The 22083-nt window shown below is 41.6% G+C and overlaps 1 protein-coding gene across 2 annotated transcripts in view; it reads right to left on the reverse strand.

Moving 5' to 3' along the window:
- Positions 1 to 22083, reverse strand: part of LOC126336347 (gamma-tubulin complex component 5) — a 203596-nt gene that overhangs the window by 147059 nt on the left and 34454 nt on the right. For both annotated transcript variants that reach the window (XM_049999922.1, XM_049999924.1), the window contains exons 5-6: positions 6866 to 7055; positions 6543 to 6765 (exon numbers count right to left, since the gene is read on the reverse strand). In XM_049999922.1, coding sequence (XP_049855879.1) covers positions 6543 to 6765; positions 6866 to 7055 — 413 coding nt within the window. The remainder of the gene's footprint in view (positions 1 to 6542; positions 6766 to 6865; positions 7056 to 22083) is intronic.

Here is a 22083-nt window from a genome sequence, read left to right on the forward strand (position 1 = left end):
AACATCTGATCGAAAACAAATGGCAGAAATATACACTACACAGTAGTTAGAATGCAAAACTGTGGCTACCAGCAACATAAACACAAAACAAGTTTAAGATTTTAAACTGAAATGCACACAGTAATTGGAAGTAAGTCGTTTCTTGTTACTAGAACTTTGTTACAACTCACAAACAAAATGCTGGGCTCAGAACTGTTGCTAGCTGGGTGAGATGTGCTGACCAACATTAAGTCAAGCAGTATATTATAACAGATTACTGTTCTAGACTTGAGCTGATAAGTCCCACTCTGTCAGATATATTAACACCCATCTTGGAAGATGTACTGCGGATACATTTATTTTGTTTTATTTTAGGGTGTAAAAACAACTAGGGTCAAATGTGCCCACATCAGAACTGTAGAGCACAAAGAAAGAAAGAAAGAAAGAAAGAAAGAAAGAAAGAAAGGAAGGAAGGAATTAGAAATGACTACATGTTAAGCCCAATCAACGGACGGAAAGACAGCTAAAAACTGGGATTTTGAGTAAGGACCATAAAACACACCACAGAGCAACGCAGGTCCTGAAATGAAGCTTAAATGTCCTTTGCCATATTGCTAAAATGGACAAAAAGTAAAACACAGTCAACAGCCCACGCATTGTTCACTAACACGACCAATAACTTAGACGGCAAACATAAATGAGAATGTAAGAGGTTAAAAAAGGCATTCTGCCAGGAAATGGCAAACTGTACGAGGATGAGAGCAATGAGCACATAGTGATAGCACCACTAACAGCGATATGTAAAAAGACAGTGCCCAATATGCAATTTAACTAAAGTGATCTACTCGTGGCAAGAGCACCAAAAGAAGGTTGTCCAGGCTGGTGGCTGGTTCAAATGGCTCTGAGCACTATGGGACTTAACTGCTGAGGTCATCAGTCCCCTAGAACTTAGAACTACTTAAACCTAACTAACCTAAGGACACCACACACATCCATGCCCAAGGCAGGATTCGAACCTGCGACCGCAGCGGTCGTGCGGTGCCAGACTGTAGTGCCTAGAACCGCTCGGCCACACCGGCCCGCCCAGGCTGGTGGGGAGACTTAATTTCCCAGAGCTTGTTCTCATAAAGGAGGACCAGTGGTGATGCCAAAATGACACCACCTGCTGACAGACAGCAACACAGAGATCATCAGAGGGAACAGAAGAACTAATGGGCCACAGTTCAAGGACTGCAGCCTTGGCAACAGCATCAGTGGCCTCATTTCCTATCAGAGCAACATGAGCAGGAACCCACATAAACATCACAGTGGTTCCATCAACAGTGAGCAAGTACAGACCTGTTGCACTAGGGGATGGAGGGTGTACAGCACCCAGAGGCTTTGAAGGACACAGAGTCAGAACAAATGACACAATTGAAAAGCCTGTGTTGCCAGACATACTGCATGGCCTGATACAGAGCAAAGAGCTCTGCTGTAAATACTGAGCAGTGTTCAGAAGCCAATACCGAAAATTGTCAGTGCCAACGACAAAAGCACACCTGGCACCACAGTCATTCTGAGAGCCACCAGTGTGTTCCCTGTGAAAGTTGAGAAACTTACAACGATAAAGCAAATCTGGAGTAGCATTCTTAGGAAGTGAGTGAAGTCCAAGGTGAGCACAGGCTGGCACACAAAGCAGGGTGAAGAAGAGCTCAGTTGCAGTTAGTGTGAAGTTCAGCTGCCATAGTGAGTGGCAAAAGTGGACTCCAGGAGATAACAGAGAAGAGGGATGTACCCCATACTGGTGATCAAAGAAGTCATCAAAGGAGGCGGCATATGGCAGACAAACGGCGTGCGTATCTGCTGAGGAGAAAGTCATGGCACTATGACAGTGGTAGCTCAGCAGCTTCGGCATACAAACTCTCAACTGGACTAGTATAAACTGTGCCAGTGTCCAAACAGATGACATTATGGTGTATAGTATTGAGATGGCGTAAGAGGGATGGACATACAGGAGCATAAACGAAACACCCATCATTTTGTTTCAAACTGACTAGCAACTGATAAAAATGGAGGAGGATGGTCTGAACCACTCCCCAGGAAGTACCACTGAGGATATGTAAGATATTCTGGGACAGTACATGGGGGGTGGCCAAGACACTTGGGAGGACCAAGGAAGTTTCCTATAGAGCATGAGCCCTAGGAATTTCATAGCTTCAATGAACAGAAGAGCAATAGGCCCAAGATGTAAAGACAGTGGAAGAAACCAATTGCACTGCCAGAAAATTAAAAGTTTTTGTCAGTGGAAAAGAGGAAGACACTGTCGATGAATCATCAGTGAAGATGATCGAGACATCGCTGAAGACGCCGCTCGAGGAGACATGTCCATGGAGAGCAGCAATAGATTGCAAAATCGTCAACAAAAAGGGAGCCAGATATACCTGGCGTGAGACAGACCATTATAGGGTTAACGGCCACAGCAAAGAGGACGACTCACTGAGACACACTGTTTTCCTGGATAAAGGTGTCTGACAAGGCAGAACCCACATGTACCTTGAAAACTTGGCCTGGTAAGGAAAGCTGGAATGATGAAAATGACCAAATTAACTTTTTTTTCATTATAAAATTAGTTGGAGTTTTCTGAATAAAATAAATCAAGTTTCACCCTTCTAAGTGAATTCTAAGTGTGTTTTTTATCGCTGCAAAGTTGACGCGCCGCATTAACAGTTGTAGCGACTTGGTGTGTCACCTCTGACGGCGCCGCTCGGTGGTTACAAGCAGGGTATCTTTGCGGAATTAGACAGTGTTTTGTTTTCCAACGTTGTATGGCTTTCTCTCTGTGACAAGTGACTGTTCATATCGGTAAACATAAACGCTATACCATGTATGTTGACTTGTTAAGTTTGCTTTGTGTTGTTTAGCTGCCCAATTTTGCGTATCTGTCTAATTTTGCTCGTACCTGTTTTACATATTTGGTTTATGGATATCAATATGCCCCGTTTCAGCAATCAAGTGTTTAAGAAAAGGCACAATGAGTGGAAGAAGAAATCTTTTGTTGTTTTGAAGGGAGATGCTGCTCAGACTGCTTCACCAACTACTCCAAATGAATGTGATAGAACTTCTTCCAGCAAGAAACTTTGTGACAGTAAAGAAACATTTGAAAACTATGAAAGCGACAGTAATGATGTGAATGAAATAATTACCATTTGCTTGCTCTCTAATATTTTGAAACAGTATTATGCCAAGTTTGCAAAGAAAGAGGACTGGAACTGAAAATAACTTTACACATTGGTTTGGCATGTAAAATGTTATTGAGCAGTCACACATGTGCTGCAGAAGTTTCATTTTCTAATTCTAACAGTATTCCTCATAGTGGTAATAGTGGAAAGAAGGTGTACAACATAAATGTTTAGCTAGTGTATGGCTGGCGTTGCATTGGCAAGGGCAGTGCTCCACGGACAATGTTATGTGGAATTATGAACTTGCCAAAACTACCAACCAAGTTTGGATTTTATAATGAATTGGTGGGATCTTCTGCTGAAGATATTACTCAAGCAACAATGAAGAAAGCAGTTGAAGACACTCTGACAGATAATGGAAATTTCATAGATTTAACTGTTGCTTTAGATGGATCATGGCAACATAGAGATCATAAATCTCTGAATGGAGTTGTGACAGCTACCAGTGGAGACAATTGCAAAGTAATTGATGTTGTTGTTCTCTCAAAACATTGTAGATGTAAGGGCAATACCAAGGACGAACATAGTGAAAGTCGTGAATCAAATTTTCACGGCACGATTGGAGTGATGGAAGTAGAGGCAGTGAAACAATTTTTTCCAGATCACAGGAGTGGTATAATGCACAATACACTAACTACCAAGGAGATGGTGATTCTAAGGGATATAAAGCTGTAGAGGGACTCAAACCTTATGGCAATGAAATTCACCGTAAAAAATGGGAGTGCATTTGACATGTGCAGAACCACATGGGGGCTCACTTGCGCAAACTAAATCGGACATTAGGATCCCAGAAGCTTAGTGATGATAAGGCCCTTGGAGGAAGAGGAAGATTGACAAATTAAGCAATTGATAGATTGCAGAGGTATTATGGGTGTGCAATTAGGCAAAACACAAGAAGCATTGAGCATATGAGGAGAGCAGTATGGGCATTATTTTTCCATACTGCATTAACAAATGAGCATCCACAACGTGCACTGTGCCCCACAGGTGACTCCTGGTGTAAATACCAATCAGGAAAGGAATATGCCCATAAGAACAGTTTGCTAAATGCTGTAATTGATGTAATTAAGACAATATTCAGAGATATATCACAGCAGAGTTTATTGGAAAAGTGTTTACATGGGAAAACACAAAATCCAAATGAAAGTGTAAATAATTTAATTTGGATTAGGATTCCCAAAACAGTGTTTGTACAGATAAAAACACTGAATTTTGGAGTGTATGATGCAGTGGCAACAAACAATGAAGGAGGCATTATCAAATGTGATGTGCTGAAATGTAAAAAAACTTTGGAAGCAATTTTGGGTAACTTAATTATCATCTTTGAGGAACATTTTCTCAAAAACTGCCAACACTATATCAATGAAATTTATACACAATATTGTTTACTTCTTTTCCTTCATTTTTATAACAAATTGTAAAAAAAATTGTATAATTCAAGAGTTATAGAAGAAAAAGTGCAAAATTTTAGAGAAAAAAATAAGTATCTGTTTAAAAAAGTTGTAAAACAAAAACCAATAAATATGTATTAACATGGCATTATAACTTTGTAGAGAAATATTCACTGAACATGTAGTCCAAATTTCAGAGCAATATGTTTAATGTTTTAGAAAAAATGTTCCTTCTATTTGCTAAAATTAACATGGAGGAGATGGATCGTTCTGGCTCCCCTTAAAAATTCCTGAAGGAAACTGGGCATGCGGCCACATGTAAAGAGTACGGAGGATACCAGTCCTCAAGCAGGTGTCACAGACTTTCTCCAAATCAAAAAACACGGCCACAGACTGGTATTTCTGCAGAACCATTCATGACATGGGTTGACAAAGTGACGAGACGGTCAACTGCAGAACGGCATGCTCTAAATCCACACTGTGCAGTGGTTAGTAAATTGTAAGACTCGAGCCACCATATCAGCCGTGCATGAATTATACACATTCCATTATCATGCAAACACCTTGTGAGAGAAATGGTGTGATAACTAGAAGGAAGGTGTTTATCCTTTCATGTTTAGGTATGGTATGACAATGGCTTCATGCCCGTGTCTGGGAAACTTGCCGTGTGCCCAGATGCGATTGTACATACAAAGGAGAAAGTGCTTGCCTGCAAGAGAAAGGTTCTGCAACATCTCAATGTAAACATCATCTGGCCTTTGAGAGAAGGATCAGGATGAAGTGAGAGCACAATCTAGCTCCTCATAGTAAAAAGAGACATTGTAGCTCTCACGATTCTGAGAAGAAACAGGAATAGCCTGAGCCTCCTCCACATGTTTCGAACAGTGGAAGGCAGGGTAATAGTGGGTGCAGCTCGAAATCTCCACAAAATAGCAGTGCAAGGGGGTTGGGGGTGTTAGACGGGTCCACTATGACATCATCCACTATTGTCAGGCCAGAAATTTGGGAATGAACTTTGGGCCCAGACAGCTGTCCGAGATTGGCACACATGACAAAAGAGTGATTGGAACTGTTAAAAGAACTAGTAAAGGAAATCCAGCTAGCTTTTCTACTGTCCCAAAGACAGTGATGACACTGTGCATGCAACTGTTTGTAACAAATGCAGTTGGCCATTGTAAGATGACAATTAAAAATGCAGGGAGCACATGATAGAGTAGCATGGAGAGCTGCATCAAATAAGTCTTTGGGCTGAAGACCACATCATCATTAACATATTAGTGGAAAAAAATGTAGTTATTGAGCTCTACGAACTTAAACAGAAGTCAGGTTACCTTCCATTCAGAAAGCTGTTGCACTCAGCGAGTGTTATATTGACTTGTAAATTATAGATTGCAGTGATTAGTCAACCTTTTTAAATTTTACTGTGCAGATGTCATTGAATACTCAATGAACTGTGGATGAAATCTGTCCAAGAGGTATTACATGCATTGAGCACAAATAATAATGCATTGAGAAATGCCAAAATCTAGATCTGCACAATAAAATTTAAAAAGGATGACAGACTGCTGCAATCTATAATTTACAAGTTAAATAGAAGTCTTTTTCATCTGTTTGTATTCACCAAGAATATTACATCTAAATGTAGTTTCAGCACAGCCTATGTAGCGCTAGAAAAATATGAAAAACTTCCTACTGTTGACATCACTTTCAGCATCATCTATGTGCTCCCCAAGAAACTATCATGTATCATACTACAGCTGTCTACTATTACTTGAACAATTCCAACACTTGCAGAACTCAAGAGCTGAAAGTGACACTCTATTAATGTAATGTAATTAACATATGGATTTACTGAACACCATATTTTACATACTGCAATAGCAAATATTGTCATAATAAATAAAAAATTATTGTAACAAATTAATAGTACAATTCAGTGGAATTTCTTAATTACCTTGTTTCCTAACTCGTCCTTCAATTTCTGAGATGAACTGAGCAAATTCCTGAAGAATGTCGTGCACTGACGCAGCATATGCTTCAAAGGTGAAAGTGGGCAACCTTGTAGCTGAGGTATTATCTGACTGATAACCAGCATAAACTTCTTCCCTGAATTTCTGTAGTTCATACACAATGTTGACATACTCGCACACATGTCCCAAGTAATTCTTGACAGCATCCTAATAAACATTGATAACAATTACATTTTGTAATGCATGAAGTGATACTGGAAAATAGTTTGACCTAGATCTACTGAAGAACACCATGATAAAAACTTGCCTTGGTAAGACTTGGAATAGTAACATCATTCCGTACAACAAAACGGCCATTTTCTTGATGAAACAGAAAAGTTGCTGATGGTGAATGAAGCATAAATAGTACTTCTCTCACAACTTTGTATTCACTAATTTTTATTGTTCTTGGCTTGCAGCAGTGACCATCATTTCTTTCGGCCACAGAGTACTCCTCCCTTGAGAATAACAATTTCATTAAATTTTATTTACAGTCAAGTTAAGACTTTGCTAAACAAGCACATGTAATGTAAAACACAGAACATGCAATGTCTGTGTTTCTGTTCAATAACATTTACCAATATCTACAATTTTACTTAAATATGGGAGGTTAAAAGAGACCTGCATTTACTGTTTAATGCATTACTTCAGCATTTTTCTTTTCCTCCAGTTCTTCCCAAATGACACTGCATTGTCACAACTAAGTGACATACCTCAGTGAAGTATGATCCACGATCTATGATTTTAAACTTTTCTTAACATAAAAAATAAAGATTAAAATTACCCCAGTACACAAAATCCTAAGCGAGTGAACTTCTGGTTCAAAAGTCTTAAAATCTGACAATAGCTTTTTAACAGAGTTTTTGAACTTCAAGTAAACCATTACATTTAGTCAGAACACCCATTCTACTTGCATTATCTAAGCTCCATAGCGCACATGTATTTCGTTGCTACAAATCTTGCATCTCTATTGTTAAAGATGAAACAGTTCAGTTTTGGATAGGGCAACAAAACAGCTGATCATGACCTATGCTTATTAAGAAAACAATCCTCAAATTTTACTGCTCAGTCAAGCCCCTCAATTTGTCACAGCAATTGTGGCACTAATTGCACTACTTTGAAGTTTTTCAGAAACTAACAAATTAATTTCTTCCTGCACACTGCCCTTCCAAATATTTTTAAATTTTGTATGGTGACACATACTTTGTTAAATACTGCTTTGACCAACATAGGATTATTCAAAAATACACTCAATTTCAATCATGTAAAAAGGAAATTTAGAGTTTCCAAACATGTTATAAATTATTATGCCTTCATTTTTCGGGTGTCCATTCAGGATACTTGCACTGGTAAACAGACATTCATTTCCTATTCCACTGTAAATTTGATACTTTCATGAATGGAGGTAAGATGTTCAAAATAATCATCACCAGAGGGCCAAACTACAAATGTGTCATCTTGAAAACACTATCGGTTTTAAAACTGCAGTGTTTGAGTTCTCTTTTTCCACAGTGTTCTGGAGATAAGTCGAGATCCATGAAAACATCAAATCTACCACAGAATGAGAAACAAATGGCTGTCTACTGTTTCTGGGTATTTGTTTGGCACAAGGGAGATGGGTTTTATGGCATTGCTCTTACCATATGCCAATCCATACTGATTTAGAGTTGCAGGTTTTTAGCTGCCACACCCTCCGCAAACTATGAGTGTACCTATAACTTTTTTGCAAAGGGGTCACTCGCTGTCTGACAATGAAGTCTATTGGATGAACTGGTACACTTGGCAGACATATTCAATAAGAATGGGTATACAAAACATTTACTTGTGAAAGTTCAGCAAGCATGAAAGCCAGACCAATCAAATGAAGAACAACATGAAGAAAGAGAGGTAAAGGTGTAGTACGCGGGAAACGGCAAGAATAATGCAGAAGCATAAAGTGGATGTGATCTTCCTTCCACTGGCCAAAATGGCTTTTACGAAACATAGATATATATGAAATTCCTAGTGAATGTGGTAGAAGGTACATAGGACAATCAATATGCATCACACAAAAATGTGATACACCCACCGTCTACAACCCAATAAATCTGCAGTGGCTCGGAATTTTATTTCTAGTAGCCATTCCATGGATTACAGGAAAGTTAAGCTACAGGTCACACCCCCATAATACAGCTGAGCAACAAAGATAAGTGTTTTCACTGACAAATCAAGTAAATCCCTTGTTTCACATCTGAATTCTCAAAGATAATACTGTTCTAAGTCTAAGGTATTCCAACGTATGCCATCCATAATAATTAATCACGTAACTTTCACACACTGCAGATTTGGTGACTCTGCACTTGCCTTATTTTACACTTACATGCAAACATTTATATGCATGACCAGTGCTTGATACGGTGTTATCTCTGATGCATGCCTGTTTATTGCACAGTAGTGTGTAAACTGATTTAAAAACCTTGCAAGTGACTAATCTTGAGAAATGCTCTCAGCTGAAATATTGAAATAACAATTAATAACATCCCAATTGCATGCACAAAAGATAAGGGGATATTTCTTCCACAGGGAAAATTCAAGAAACACACATGTTCTAAATGTTTCATTTTACTCCTACTGCTGCTGCAAGGCAAACACACCCCACATACAAAGAATCATCTGTGTTACTGTGTACACCTCTTAAGATATGGTTCCACAGCGTGGTCACAGTTGTTGGCAGAGGTGAAACTTGAACTGCCTCTTTTACAAAGCCAAGCAAGACAAAGTCATATGGTGGGAGATGAGGAGATATCTGAGGCCAGAAAGTAAGTACCTGGTTTTCTTTTCCCATACGACCTACCTGTTGTTGAGGTATGGATTGATTCAAAAATGCTTTCAGAAATCAAGGTACTAATGGGTCAAAACTGCATCCTTTTGAAAAATTAACACTTACGAGTCTCCAGTAAGAAAAGAAAGAGCAATTGTTCCAACATGTCCAGTTACTTTATTCCACCAATAGTTCTCTCCACAAAAAACAATGGCCCATGAACTGTTTTGCAATAAGGCACAAAATAAATTAAGCTTGATTTACTGTTTCTCATGTTGTAATGTTTCAGGAGGATTTTGCAAACCCCATAAGCAAATATTGTGTCAACTCACTTTTCCTCTAAGATGAAAATCACTAAAAGTAAAATGCGAAAAGAAAAGTTTCATATTCCATCTTTTTTATTATACCACCACAAAATTCTATATGCTTTTCTTGTAATTTTCAACAAGAAGCCAAACAAGTTGTATGTAATAGGATTTTTACAGCAAACAGTGTGGGGTCCTGCCCACTGTCACTTATAGGGTGCCTAAGGGATAATGCGTTCTTGGAATGTTATACAACAATTCAAGCAAAATAACTTTAGTTTTATATCGATAAAGCAGATTGACAATACTTTACTTGTATTTACAATGTGTTGTCACAAGCAATGGTGACATGCAATATGAATCAGAGTCCTTTGCTATATGTAAGGTTCATGCAAGTTTGTCACACAGTTTGTGGACCACTAATAACTGCTGTCAGTGTTCTATGCTAGGCCTGTGCAAATACTGTCCTAATACTCTGGGAATACTGAGCCAACGTTGAGCTGTACTGCGCGACTGAGGCTGGTGGGAGGGCGCTTATATTATTGTCTTGTAGAGGCCACTCCTGTCGTGGTGCAGTCCTAATCAGTGCACCACTGGTCAACGTCATTTCACCACTCTCTCTTCTCTTGTGTCCTTCATCTTTGTTCCGGTGCTTGTGGTTATGCCAGAACAAACAGCATCTCAAAACTCACTGTAGAGTTGGATGAGGTATCACTAGAAATCTACTATAGTTGGAGTTACAAGCAACGGTGGTCGAGTTTAGGCTTGTTCTGTGCACTTACTTCGCGCATTCTCTGAGAGCCAAGAAGCATTCAGTGGTGTTCAGTGCACTCTACTATGAATGCCATAGTCAATGCGAGAATTACATTTGAATGTAGTGAGTTGTTTAGTAAATTTTTATTCCATCTGTTGTGAGTTTTAATCGTTCCTGATGCTTAATTTATTTACGTATTTGTTTGTTTATTGCTAACTTAACCTGACCAGATTAGGGCTTTAGGGAACCCTCTTAGATCTGACAAGAAAATGACAAATTCTACATAAGCAAAAGTAAGATAACTTGCAGCATAAAGGCTTTCTTCACAAAGCACATATACGTACTTACAGCAACTGCCGCTTCAAACCAGCAACCATGCGAAGCCCATCCATGTCTTGATCTGTGTAAAGTGCCATCACTTGTGGATGGGACTACAGCATAAGTGGCTGAATCACTTTGACTATGTACACAATTTTCTTCACTTCACACATACTCATTTGACCTTACCCCACACTTTGTCCTTTGCAGGCACATTCCGTTTGTCCAAACTGCTTCAACCAATGGTTTCTGCTTTTTTCAGTTTGTGTTTCAATGCTGTACCAAAAGTTTAAATGCTCTCTGCATTGTAACTGCCAACTCTCATCTTTTGAACTCAAAAATGCAGATACTTTTATGCAGCATCGTAACCATTTTACTAACTTCTGAAACAAACTGGCTGGCTGTTGGTGCCAGCAGTCTAGCAGTCATTACACAACTATCACCATTCTAAGGATGGTAACTGAAACTTTAGATCCTCTTAGTAGAATATTCATATCCACTTTACATTTAATGAAATAAAAATTAATCAAATTATGACCATCTTTTTGAACAGCCCTGCACCTCCACTTACATGAGCAATTTTTCAGTGAATTACTCTATCTTTCCACCAACTGGTTTCTTGCCACTCTCGTTGTGTCTATTTTTTACACATTTTCCTTTGGAAAACAAAAAAAAAAATATTATATTTACAAAGAAGAAGCTGACAATTTGCAGTATTATCGCCCGAACTGACTGCGGCCCCCTGGATTTGAGGTGAGAGGAAGGCTGCAACCAAGTACTTAGAAAATTCTGTGACAAGCTAGAATGTGACATTCAAGGCTTGTGTCATGGGGCTGAGAACTGTAACATCACTTTCCTGTTGGCCCTCAATAAGAATAACTTTGAGCAGTGGCTGTGCGAAAGGGCACAAGGCACACCTCACATACACCACATCACAACTGTCTTCTGAGGACGACTCTTTCTCGCAGTGCTGGTACCATCACCATTCCTTGTTCTTACATGAAGGCAGAGGTGACACATGTGGAAACATTGGCAGTGCTCAAAGACAAGTAAAAATACTCTACTTATCATGAATAAACAGTAAATGCTTCAGACTGCACTTTTCTCCAGACACAGCTAACCATGTAAGTGACTGTAGGTAGGGAACACAAAAAATTAGAGTATGTGACTCTCCATCCAGATTAGACAATGACAGCCGTACAAAATTCTGAAACAGTAATGTAAGAACCTAATAAATTACCCCCTCCCCGTCGCCCCCACCACTGCCCCCCCCCCCCCCCCCCCACAAAAAATAATGTTAAATCTAAGTGATCAGCCAGAATCTGAAGTACTTGCAAAAAGCATTGGAGCTTATACAACACCAAGAACAAAATGCAGCAGCGATATTTTTGGAACAAACCTATGTGTATATTAAAGTGATACACTAATGGGAAATGAATATCATGTATTCATCACAGCAGACAAGAAACTCAAATCCTCCAATGAAGCTGTATGTGAGACTATCTGGGTACAACTTGGTGTCGAAGGTGAGCATAAACTTATAATTGGGTTGTTCTTAGAACAGATAGTTCAGAATCTTACTCATGACAGAAATATATTAGACTTGATTGTAACAAATGTGACTGACGATTTGAAGATGTCCACACTAAAACTGGTATCAACGATCATGAGGAAGTTAAGCGACAATTGTTACAAAGCAAACAGTGCAAGTACAACAAGTAGAAAGACTGACATGTTCAGTAACCTACATAATGAAGCAGTAATGCCATACTTCAATGGGGAACTATAAACATTTAACTCTGAGCAGAAACAGCAGAGACACTGTGGCTCAAGTTTAGACGACATGGATATATATGTACCTCATGGAACAGATCATGACGGGAGGGACCTTCCATGATATACAGTCTCTGTAAATGAACTTATAATTAAACACAAAGTACACCATAACAGATGTAAAGCAAAGCTTGAGCCTATATAGAGATGAGGAATAAAAGATCATCTCACTCTCAAAAGGGCAGTGAGTGATGCCTTTAATGACTACCACTGCAGAGTGTCATCAAAACATCTCTCACAAGAATCAAAAGACATTCTGGTCATATGTAATGGCTATCAGTGGTATCAGAGATCATATCCATACACCTGTGGACAAGGCAGCAACTGAAATTGTGGGTAACATAGCAAAAGCAGGAATGCTAAAAAACCATTCTCAAATGGTCCTTTACAAAGAATGATCCGAGAGTAATGCCACAGTAGAACTCTCACATCAAAGCACCAGTTACAATACTAGTACTGCTAAGATACAGCTGAAATCATTAAACCTGGGATACGTCCTATGGTCTGCTGGAATCCCTCTCTGATTCTATTCCAAATTTGCAGTGGTATTAACACTTCACTTGAGCATAATATACCAGACATACCCCAAAAACCTCAGTGTTTGAAAGAAAAAACAACACCTATATCTACCAGAAGAGCACTAGAACTGATCCCCAAAACTGTCATCAAACAAGTGATCCATGTCTTTTATAAAGTTTTTGAGTTGTTACCACATCAACACTTATTAATCAAAATAGGACCATATGGGATGTCAAATGAAATATGTGACTGTATTGAAGATATCTTGATAGGAAGGACGCAATGTGTGACAAAACATGAAGTGTCATCAACAGATTTAAGAGTAACTTCAGACATGCCCCTGAGAAATGTGTTGGTTGGTTGGTTGGTTTAAAAATAGGGGATGGGGTGGGGGGACCAAACTGCGAGGTCATGAGTCCCTTGTTCTGATTAAAATAATAGGTTTGTTTATAAATAACTGTTGTTTATGTAAAATGTTTTCTATGTTTAAAAGCGTATAACAAGTTGCGTGTGATGTTTAGTGTGTGTGTGTGTGTGTGTGTGTGTGTGTGTGTGTGTGTGTGTGTGTGTGTGAGAGAGAGAGAGAGAGAGAGAGAGAGAGAGAGAGAGAGAGAGAGAGAGAAAGAGAGAGAGAGAGAGGGGGGGGGGGGGCTCTGCACAAATAGACCATAAGGAAACTTAAAGTCAATGAAATGAAGCAGAACCTAACACATTGACATCACCATGTAGGGATAACAGAACAAACACAAAAAAAGCACTTGAAAATGAGAATCATTTCTCAAAACATGTCATGCAAAAAATAAAAATAAAGAAAGAAAGAAAGAAAGAATGTTGTGACTGGTAGCAGATGAGTTATTTATAAACAAACCTATTGTTTTCACAGTTGCAGGCTTTCAGAACCATTTATAATGGATCAAAGCCAATTAAAATAATTCCACAAGGGTGGGAGTAAAACAGTCGAGACACACAAAACACAGCTGGAAGAAAGGAAAGAACCGCAAGAACGACAAAACGTCAACAAACACTAAAATGGACAAAATTGGACAAGAAAATTACAGATAGGTGCAAGAAACATGTAGAAGAGAGATTGAAACAAGAATGCAAGTTACCATGGCTGGGTGACCATGAGAATAAAATGTAAAACTAAATCAGCCGATGAGGCGTTGTCAGATACAACAGTGGTAACTAGTCCGGTAACCTAAGATTTCGTCACAGGCTGGCTCTGAGCACTATGGGACTTAACATCTGAGGTCATCAGTCCCCTAGAACTTAGAACTACTTAAACCTAACTACCCTAAGGACATCACATACATCTATGTCCGAGGAAGGATTCGAACCTGCGACCATAGCGGTTGCGCTATTCCAGACTGGAGCGCCTAGTTTCGTCACAGGGCAGTCAAAGTAGGACAATGCTCCAGAATATGGGTCACTGTCAACTGGGCGCCGCACTAACATCGAGGCGGGTCTACACTGCGAAGGAGGTAGCCATGGGTTGCCCTTAGTGGCACACAGTTTGTTGTGTGTACTGAGATTATGCCATTCCGTCTCTTAAAGCTAAAAAACCTTGCAGCGTAATAATGATCGCAGGTCAGATATGGGGATGCCAATCTCCAGAAGCAGTTTCTGTGTAGCCTGTTTCGCCAGCCTGTCGACAAGTACATTCCTTGGATTCTGATGTGGCCTGTGATCCACACAAACACCACGGAACAACTGAACCGTTCTAGGGCTACAGGGTCTCTGGGATGGTCGCTACCAAAGGATGGTGCGGGTAGCACCGGTCGATAGCTTGTAGGCTACTCAAGGCGAAATGACTAGGCAGGGCATGAGCAGATGTGCTCAAGAGCACGAGATATGGCCCTCAGCTCCACAGTGAAAACACTGCAGCCATCTGGCAAGGAGTGCTGTTTAGTATGTCCTCCATGAACATAAGCAAAGCCAACGTGACCATGAGCTATCGAGCCGTCAGTGTAAACCACTTCAAAACCCTGGTACATTTTGAGAATTGAGAGGAAGTGACAGTGGAGAGCTGCAGGGTTAATTGAGTCCTTAGGGCCATGTGAAAGGTTCAGGTGAAGGGTCGGCCGAGGTTTACACCATGGAGGTGTACGTGAATGGACCTCGAGGATAGGTGGTACGGGTAAGGACTGCAGTTTGGTCAGAAGGGATCGGACACGTACTGCAATTGGAAGCCCTGACCTGGGCCGCCAATGTGGAAGATGAGCCGCCATGTGTGGGAAAAGGGGACAGTAATTCAGATACTACAAACAAGTGGTAAGTAGTTGTGCACACCGAACCTTCAATTGAGGTACTCCAGCCTCCACCAGGACACTGGTCACCTGATTTGTCCTAAAATCACCCGTTGCTAGCCGAACGCCACAGTGGTGCACTGGGTCGAGTACACACAATGCTGAGGGCGCTGCCGAACCATAAACCACACTCTCATAGTCGAGGCAGGATTGAACAAGGGCTCTGTAGAGCTGCAGCATCACAGATCAATCTGCACCCCAATTGCTTAGGCAATGGAGGGCATTGAGGTGCTACCAGCACTTCTGCTTAAGCTGAGGAAGGTGAGGAAGCCAAGTCAATCAAGGGTTGAAAACCAGTCCTAAAAATCGATATGTCTCCACTACAGTGAGTGGATCCCCATTAAGGTAAAGTTCTGGATCCAGATGAAGGTATGACGCTGATAGAAGTGCATAACACACGACTTTGCGGTCGAAAACTGGAAGCTGTGAGCTAGAGCCCATGCCTGCACCTTGCGGATGGCTCCCTGTAGGCGCTGCTCAGCAACAACAGTACTAGTGAAGCAGTACAAAATGCAGAAGTCGTCTGCATACAGAGAAGGTGATACGGCCGGCCCTACAGTTGCTGCTAGACCATTAATGGCCACTAAAAATAGAGATACACTCAATACAGAGACCTGCGGAACCCATTCTCCTGGATATGGGAGGAGGGGGGGGGGGGGGGGGGGGGGGGGAGAGCTATGGGAGGCACGAACTTGGACACAGAAAGAACGACATGACAGGAAATTTTTGATTAAAATCAGGCAAGGATATGATGTTGCCAGGTGGTGTCATACACTTTTCGTAAAACTAAAAAAGATGGAAACCAGGTGTTGGCATCTGGAAAAAGCTGTTCAGATGACAGACTCAAGGGACACAAGGTTATCAATGGTAGAGTGACCCTGGCGAAAACCGCCCTGGCATGGAGCCAGTAGGCCACACAGGACTTCAGGACCCAACCCAATCACCGACATACCTTACGTTCCAGCAGCTTACAAAGAATGTTGGCGAGGCCAATGGCTATCCACATCAAGTGAGTTTGAGCACTGGTATGATGGTGCTCTCCCGCCATTGTGATGGAAACCCACCATTGCACCAGATCCGGTTGAAGATGACTAGGAGATGTCACTTTTAGTCAGACAAAAGATGTAATCATATGACTGTGGATCCGATCTGCCCCATGAGCAGTGTTGGGGCAATGTGTAAGGGCACTGAGGAGCTCTCATTCTGTAAATGGACCATTATAAGGTTCACTGTGCCACGTAGTGACCAAGAGGACTTTCCTTTCCATCCGCCGAAAGGCTGGGGGATGATTTTCTGACGCAGAGGCACGAGCATAGTGCTCAGCAAAGTATTTGCGGCAGCAGGTATCACGCCATTGATGTTAACGCCAGGGACACATGTTGGGGTCTGGTACCCAAAAACACATCTGATCTTCATCCAGACTTGGGAAGGTGATGTATGGCACCCAATGGTCGATATGTATCTCTCCCAACACTCCTGTTTCCTTCCTTTTATAAGCTGGTGAACGTGGGCATGGAGCCGTTGGAAAGTTATTAGGTACTCCTGGGAAGGGTGCCACTTATGTCGCTGTAAAGCCTGCCTACACTCTTTAATGGGCTCAGTAATTTCCGGCAAGCACGAAGGTACTGTCTTACACTGGGGGCACTCTAAGGAACAAGTGCATGTGACCTACTCAACCACCAAATTTATGACACCATCTGGGGTAGAATCAACGTTGACAGCATCAGTGAAAGCTTCTCAATTTGCCTTGGATGAAGTCCATCTGGGTAGGTGGCCATGGGCATGATGCCAGGGGGTGTGACAAGAAGATGGGGAAGTGGTCACTACCACACAAGTCGTCATGTGCTCTCCAGTGGATAGATGGAAGTAGGCCACGACTGCAAACCAAGAGATCAATGACCAAATATGTGCCACACTGAAATGTCCGAGGGCACCTGTATTGAAGAGGCAATGTTTGAAGTGAATAAGTAGCTCTTCAACATCTCTGCCAAGGACGTTAAACTTGGCTCCACGCCACAAAGGGTTATAGGCATTAAAATCACCCAGAAGGAGAAAAGGTGGGAGGAGTTGTGAACTGAATGCAGTCAAAACGTGGGGTGGTGCTTCACCATCTGGATGGAGGTAGATGTTACAGATGGTAATTTCCTGTGTAGTCCTTACCCTGACAGCCACAGCTTCTAAAGCTATTTGAGAGGCCACAGGTTTGCTACAGACAGAGGTAAGGACAAAAATACACACTCCACCCGGGAGTCTGTCATAGGCAGGACAGTTTTTGTAGTTATCCCGATAGCCACGAAGGGCAGAGGTCTGCAATATGGGAAACCAGGTTTCTTGAAGGACAATGTAAAAAGCTGGGATACAGCTTAAAAGTTGACCTAATTTAGCCAGGTGGTGGAAGAAACCGCCACAGTTTACAGTTCCACTGGAAAATGACTCTTTCTGTCATTGGGGGTGGTATGGAGTGACCAAGAAGACAAATTAGGCCTCAGCATCAACTCTAGCCACTGAGTGAGGTTTCGCATCCAGTATCAAGGCACCCGAGGCGTCGGCGAGGTCTAGGTCCTCAGGGGATGGCAGAATCTCCACCTCTTCCTCGGACGCAGAGCCGTGGGGGAGTGCTGGTGTACGGGGCACTGGAGGCTCCCATTTCTTAGTGGATTACTTCTTTGAAATTTTGCCCTCTCGCTGCTCCTTAGGTGCTTGCTAGGAGGGCTTCCCAGAAGTAGCTTCAGGGACAGAGGAAGACCTTGAAGCCCTTAGACCAGCAGCCAGTGGTTCTTTCAACCACGGACTGGTGTCCACTGGACCACAGGGGGAGGGGAGAGGGGGAGGGGGAGACTGTGGAAGGTAGAGTCCCAAGAAACCCCTCCCATGTAAGAGGAGCCAGAGGAGGCCTCTGCTTCTCCGGCTGGGAGGAGGGAACCGATGTCCCTGCCATTTTGGGGGGCGATGCTCCCAAAGTAGAAGCATTGGGAGCATCAGAAGACGACGTGCAGCCAGCCAACTGGAAGGGGGGGAGGAAGATGGGCGGCCCTGAGGTCCAACTGGAGTAAACTTGAGACAATGGGTGTAACAGCGTCATCAATGGCGATGCGGAGCGATTGTGGCGGCAGCATAAGAAGATTGCATATGAACAGGGTTAAGTCTTTCATATTTGAGCTTAGCCTTGCAATGAGACAGCCTGTCCAGGGTCTTGCACTCCATAATTTTCAGTTCCTTTTAGAGTACCAGGCAGTGATGCTGTCCACAGTTCACAAAGGTGGGAGGAGGTGCACCTGCAGTATTCGGATGCAGCAAATAAATGTCTGCAGTCTCTACATGTGATGCTGAAAGGGCACCAGGAGGACATGGGCCCAAATTTCTAGCTCATCATCGGACTGTAACAGGAGGTTGCGATGAAAAATAATTCCTTGGACCATATTAAGGTTTTGTAGGGAGTGACCGAAACAGGATTATCGCCCTGCTTGTCACAGGCGAGCAACACATGCAACTGGATTGGGGATGCCATCTGAATCAAAACCGAACCATTCCGCATTTTGGACAGTGCTGTCACCTCCCCAAACTTATCCTCAAGGTGCTCGACAAAAAAACGGAGGCTCGTTTCCAGAAAGGAGTACCCAACAGTTCTGTTGCACACTAAGTAACATGGCGAATACGGATCCGGTCTCTCTGAAGCACTACGTTCCTCCCAAGGTGTTGCTAGGGAGGTGAATGATTTAGGGTCATACCAGGTAGCATGGAAATCAACCTTTCCTTTCTTAGAGACTGCTGAGGCCATTCGATCCCCAGCAAAAGATGACTTACTCCACATCATTGCAGGTCAACCACCTTGATGCTACCCACTTTGATCAGGGGCTCTCCTGACAGCGCCACCCAGCCACAGCAAAGGCCACCTGGCATAATGGCCGTTGCCAAAGGTCCTGATGCCCCAGGAAGACAGGCATCTACTACACGGCATATGCTCAGGAATCAGCAGTGTGATCCCTGTGTCGTCAGGGGGCTACCACCAAATGGGTACATGATGGTCCCACCACAATGGACTGGCTACCATGCTGGATACTGGTCGCAGAGAAATCCAATATTGTCATGGGTGCAAAAGAGGACAGGAGACAACGGAAGAAGACGACATACCCCAGAAAGTGTCCTTGCCCAAATAGTTGAATTGCAGGTGGAGATGCAAACTCATGACAAGAAGAGGCTCAGGAGACCAAATCTAAGAGCACTATGGATAGATCATAGTATGAAGGCTTTCACAACCGGATGACATATCTTCTGGTAAACCTTCAGGGATGTAAGGTTGTGGTCCATGAAACTCTTCAGCTATCTAACATTTCGTCCAGAGCTGCACTGGACATCTTCAGACGGGTGTTTCTCCTCCGGTGAGAGGAGGAGTCGGCAAGACTCACCAGAGGAGAAACACCCCTCTGAAGATGTCCAGCGCAGCTCTGAACAAAACGTTAGGAGCTGAAGAGTTTCATGGACCACAACCTTACATTCCGGAAGGTTTACCAGAAGATACACTATGGATAGCTCGTGCAACACATAAGGCGTTCTTCCCCATATGGCATGCACTTCGGAAGAATTCAGAAAGTGGCAGGTCAAACCAGAAAATGGGACCTGAACTTATAGGGCCGAAACATGTGAGACTCCTTTTAGTCACCTCTTACAACAGGCAGGAATACCTCACACCTATTCTAAGCCCTGGACCCGCAAGGGGCAAAGTGTATTGCGTTGAGTTGTTGGTGAAAAGAACTGGGACCTTGGTTTTTTGTTCATCTATACTACTTCATAAAGACAATTTGTCGTTTGATACTGTTACCAAAAATCTTGAAAAGTTCTTGAACAATTACTTCAAAATTTTTACAAAAGACACTAATAAACATTCAGGTGGACATAGGCTTATTTTTTTCTCCAAAATTTAGGTGTGTCATACTTGAAATTAATATAAAAATGTCCAATGTTTGATTTAAAATTCCCGCCAATCTTAAAAATGGTCATATACTCTACGCCGTGGGAAACTTATTTCTATCAGGCAATATTGGATTCAACTGGCAGTAGCAGTGCACCAATGCGACAAACATGAGTTGCAAGGATTCACATGTTTGCCAACACTGTATCCCTCCCACTCTGCCATCACAAATCCAGGACACTGTCTAGCCTATGATGTTTCATTGCCATCTACTGTGCCAGAAAAATATAATTGTGTTATCGATAACAGTACAATGTTTTTGTAAGTAGCTAGTTTCGTAATGAAAAAAAATAAAATGAAAGGTATTCATATGATGCAGGCTATAAATTGAAAGTAATAGCATAAGCAGAAGAACACAGAAACTGAGCAGCATTTCGGTCTTCCACCAACAGAAAAAAAAATTCTGCAATTGGTGCACTACTAAAGAAGAACTGAAAAAAATGAGGAAGACTAAATGTGCAGATAGGGAACTGAAAGAAAAAATGGCCAAAACTAGAAGATGACAATGAAATGGATTCAAGGACACCATCAAAATGGCATTGAAACTAATACAAAAATGATTCTAATACACGTTCTTAAGCTAGCACTATAGAGAAACTTAACACATTTTAAGGGTGGAGTCAGCTGGTGCTACAGGTTTATAAAGCATCACAGACTTAACCTGTAAGTGAAACCAAAGAATCTCAGAAAATTCCACTCGGTGTGGTACTAAGGCAGGTAGTGAATATGGACAAAACTCCTCTGAAATTTGATGTGCCCAGTAACAAAACTGTTGCCATTGAAAAAGCTAAAACTGTAACTACAAAAACAATTGGACATGAATAACATGTTGCCCTTGCATGTTGTGCTGACAGTACTGAACTTAATCCAATGATCATTTTCAAGTGCAAAACAATGCCGAAACCTTCCCCACCAGGTGGTGATGTTCGCGTACGTGGTAAGGGTTGGATGGACAAGGCTGGTAAGAAATTATGGGTTAGCAGTGTGTGGGAGAGAAGGAAAGGTGGTTCATTGAAGAAGAATTCTCTTCTTGTCTAGATCACTTTAGTACTCATTTGAAAAATTCTGTGAAAGAGAAATTGAGACAGGGAAATACAGAGCTTGCTGTTATTGTGTGGTAACTTATTTCACAATTGCAACCTCTTGATGTCTCAATAAATAAACCATTTAAAGTATATATGAGAGAGGAATGGAACAAATAGATAATGGATGAAACCCAACATGAAAGGGAGCTTTAAAATGCCCTACAATCAGACAAGCGTTTCAGTGGATAAGGCATTCATGGTCTAGAGTGAGAGAAGACATTGTCAAATCTTCCAAGAAGGGCGGCATAAGTAAGGCTCTTTATGGTGGTGAAGACCATCTTATTTATGATGACGACAATGATGATGCTAAAGAGGAGGAGGAGGAGGAGGAGGAAGAAGTACAGATGACAATTTTTTGGGGATTTTAAAGATCAATTCAGTTTTATAAACTAAGAATTTTTTTTAGTCTACCTTTGCAATCCAACACCAAAAATTGAGAAATGTTATTTTTTAAAGAACTGCTTAAAAATTAAGGTGTGTGTGATAGTTACATGGTATGTTTTCTGATTCCCCATTCCTTACGTACAATTTTACAAAAAACTGTACACAACAATGTGCCATTTTGTTTTCTTTCTCACAGCTTGGTTTAACAAAAAC

Source organism: Schistocerca gregaria, chromosome 2, assembly GCF_023897955.1.
Source record: "Schistocerca gregaria isolate iqSchGreg1 chromosome 2, iqSchGreg1.2, whole genome shotgun sequence".
NCBI classification, from domain to species: domain Eukaryota; kingdom Metazoa; phylum Arthropoda; class Insecta; order Orthoptera; family Acrididae; genus Schistocerca; species Schistocerca gregaria.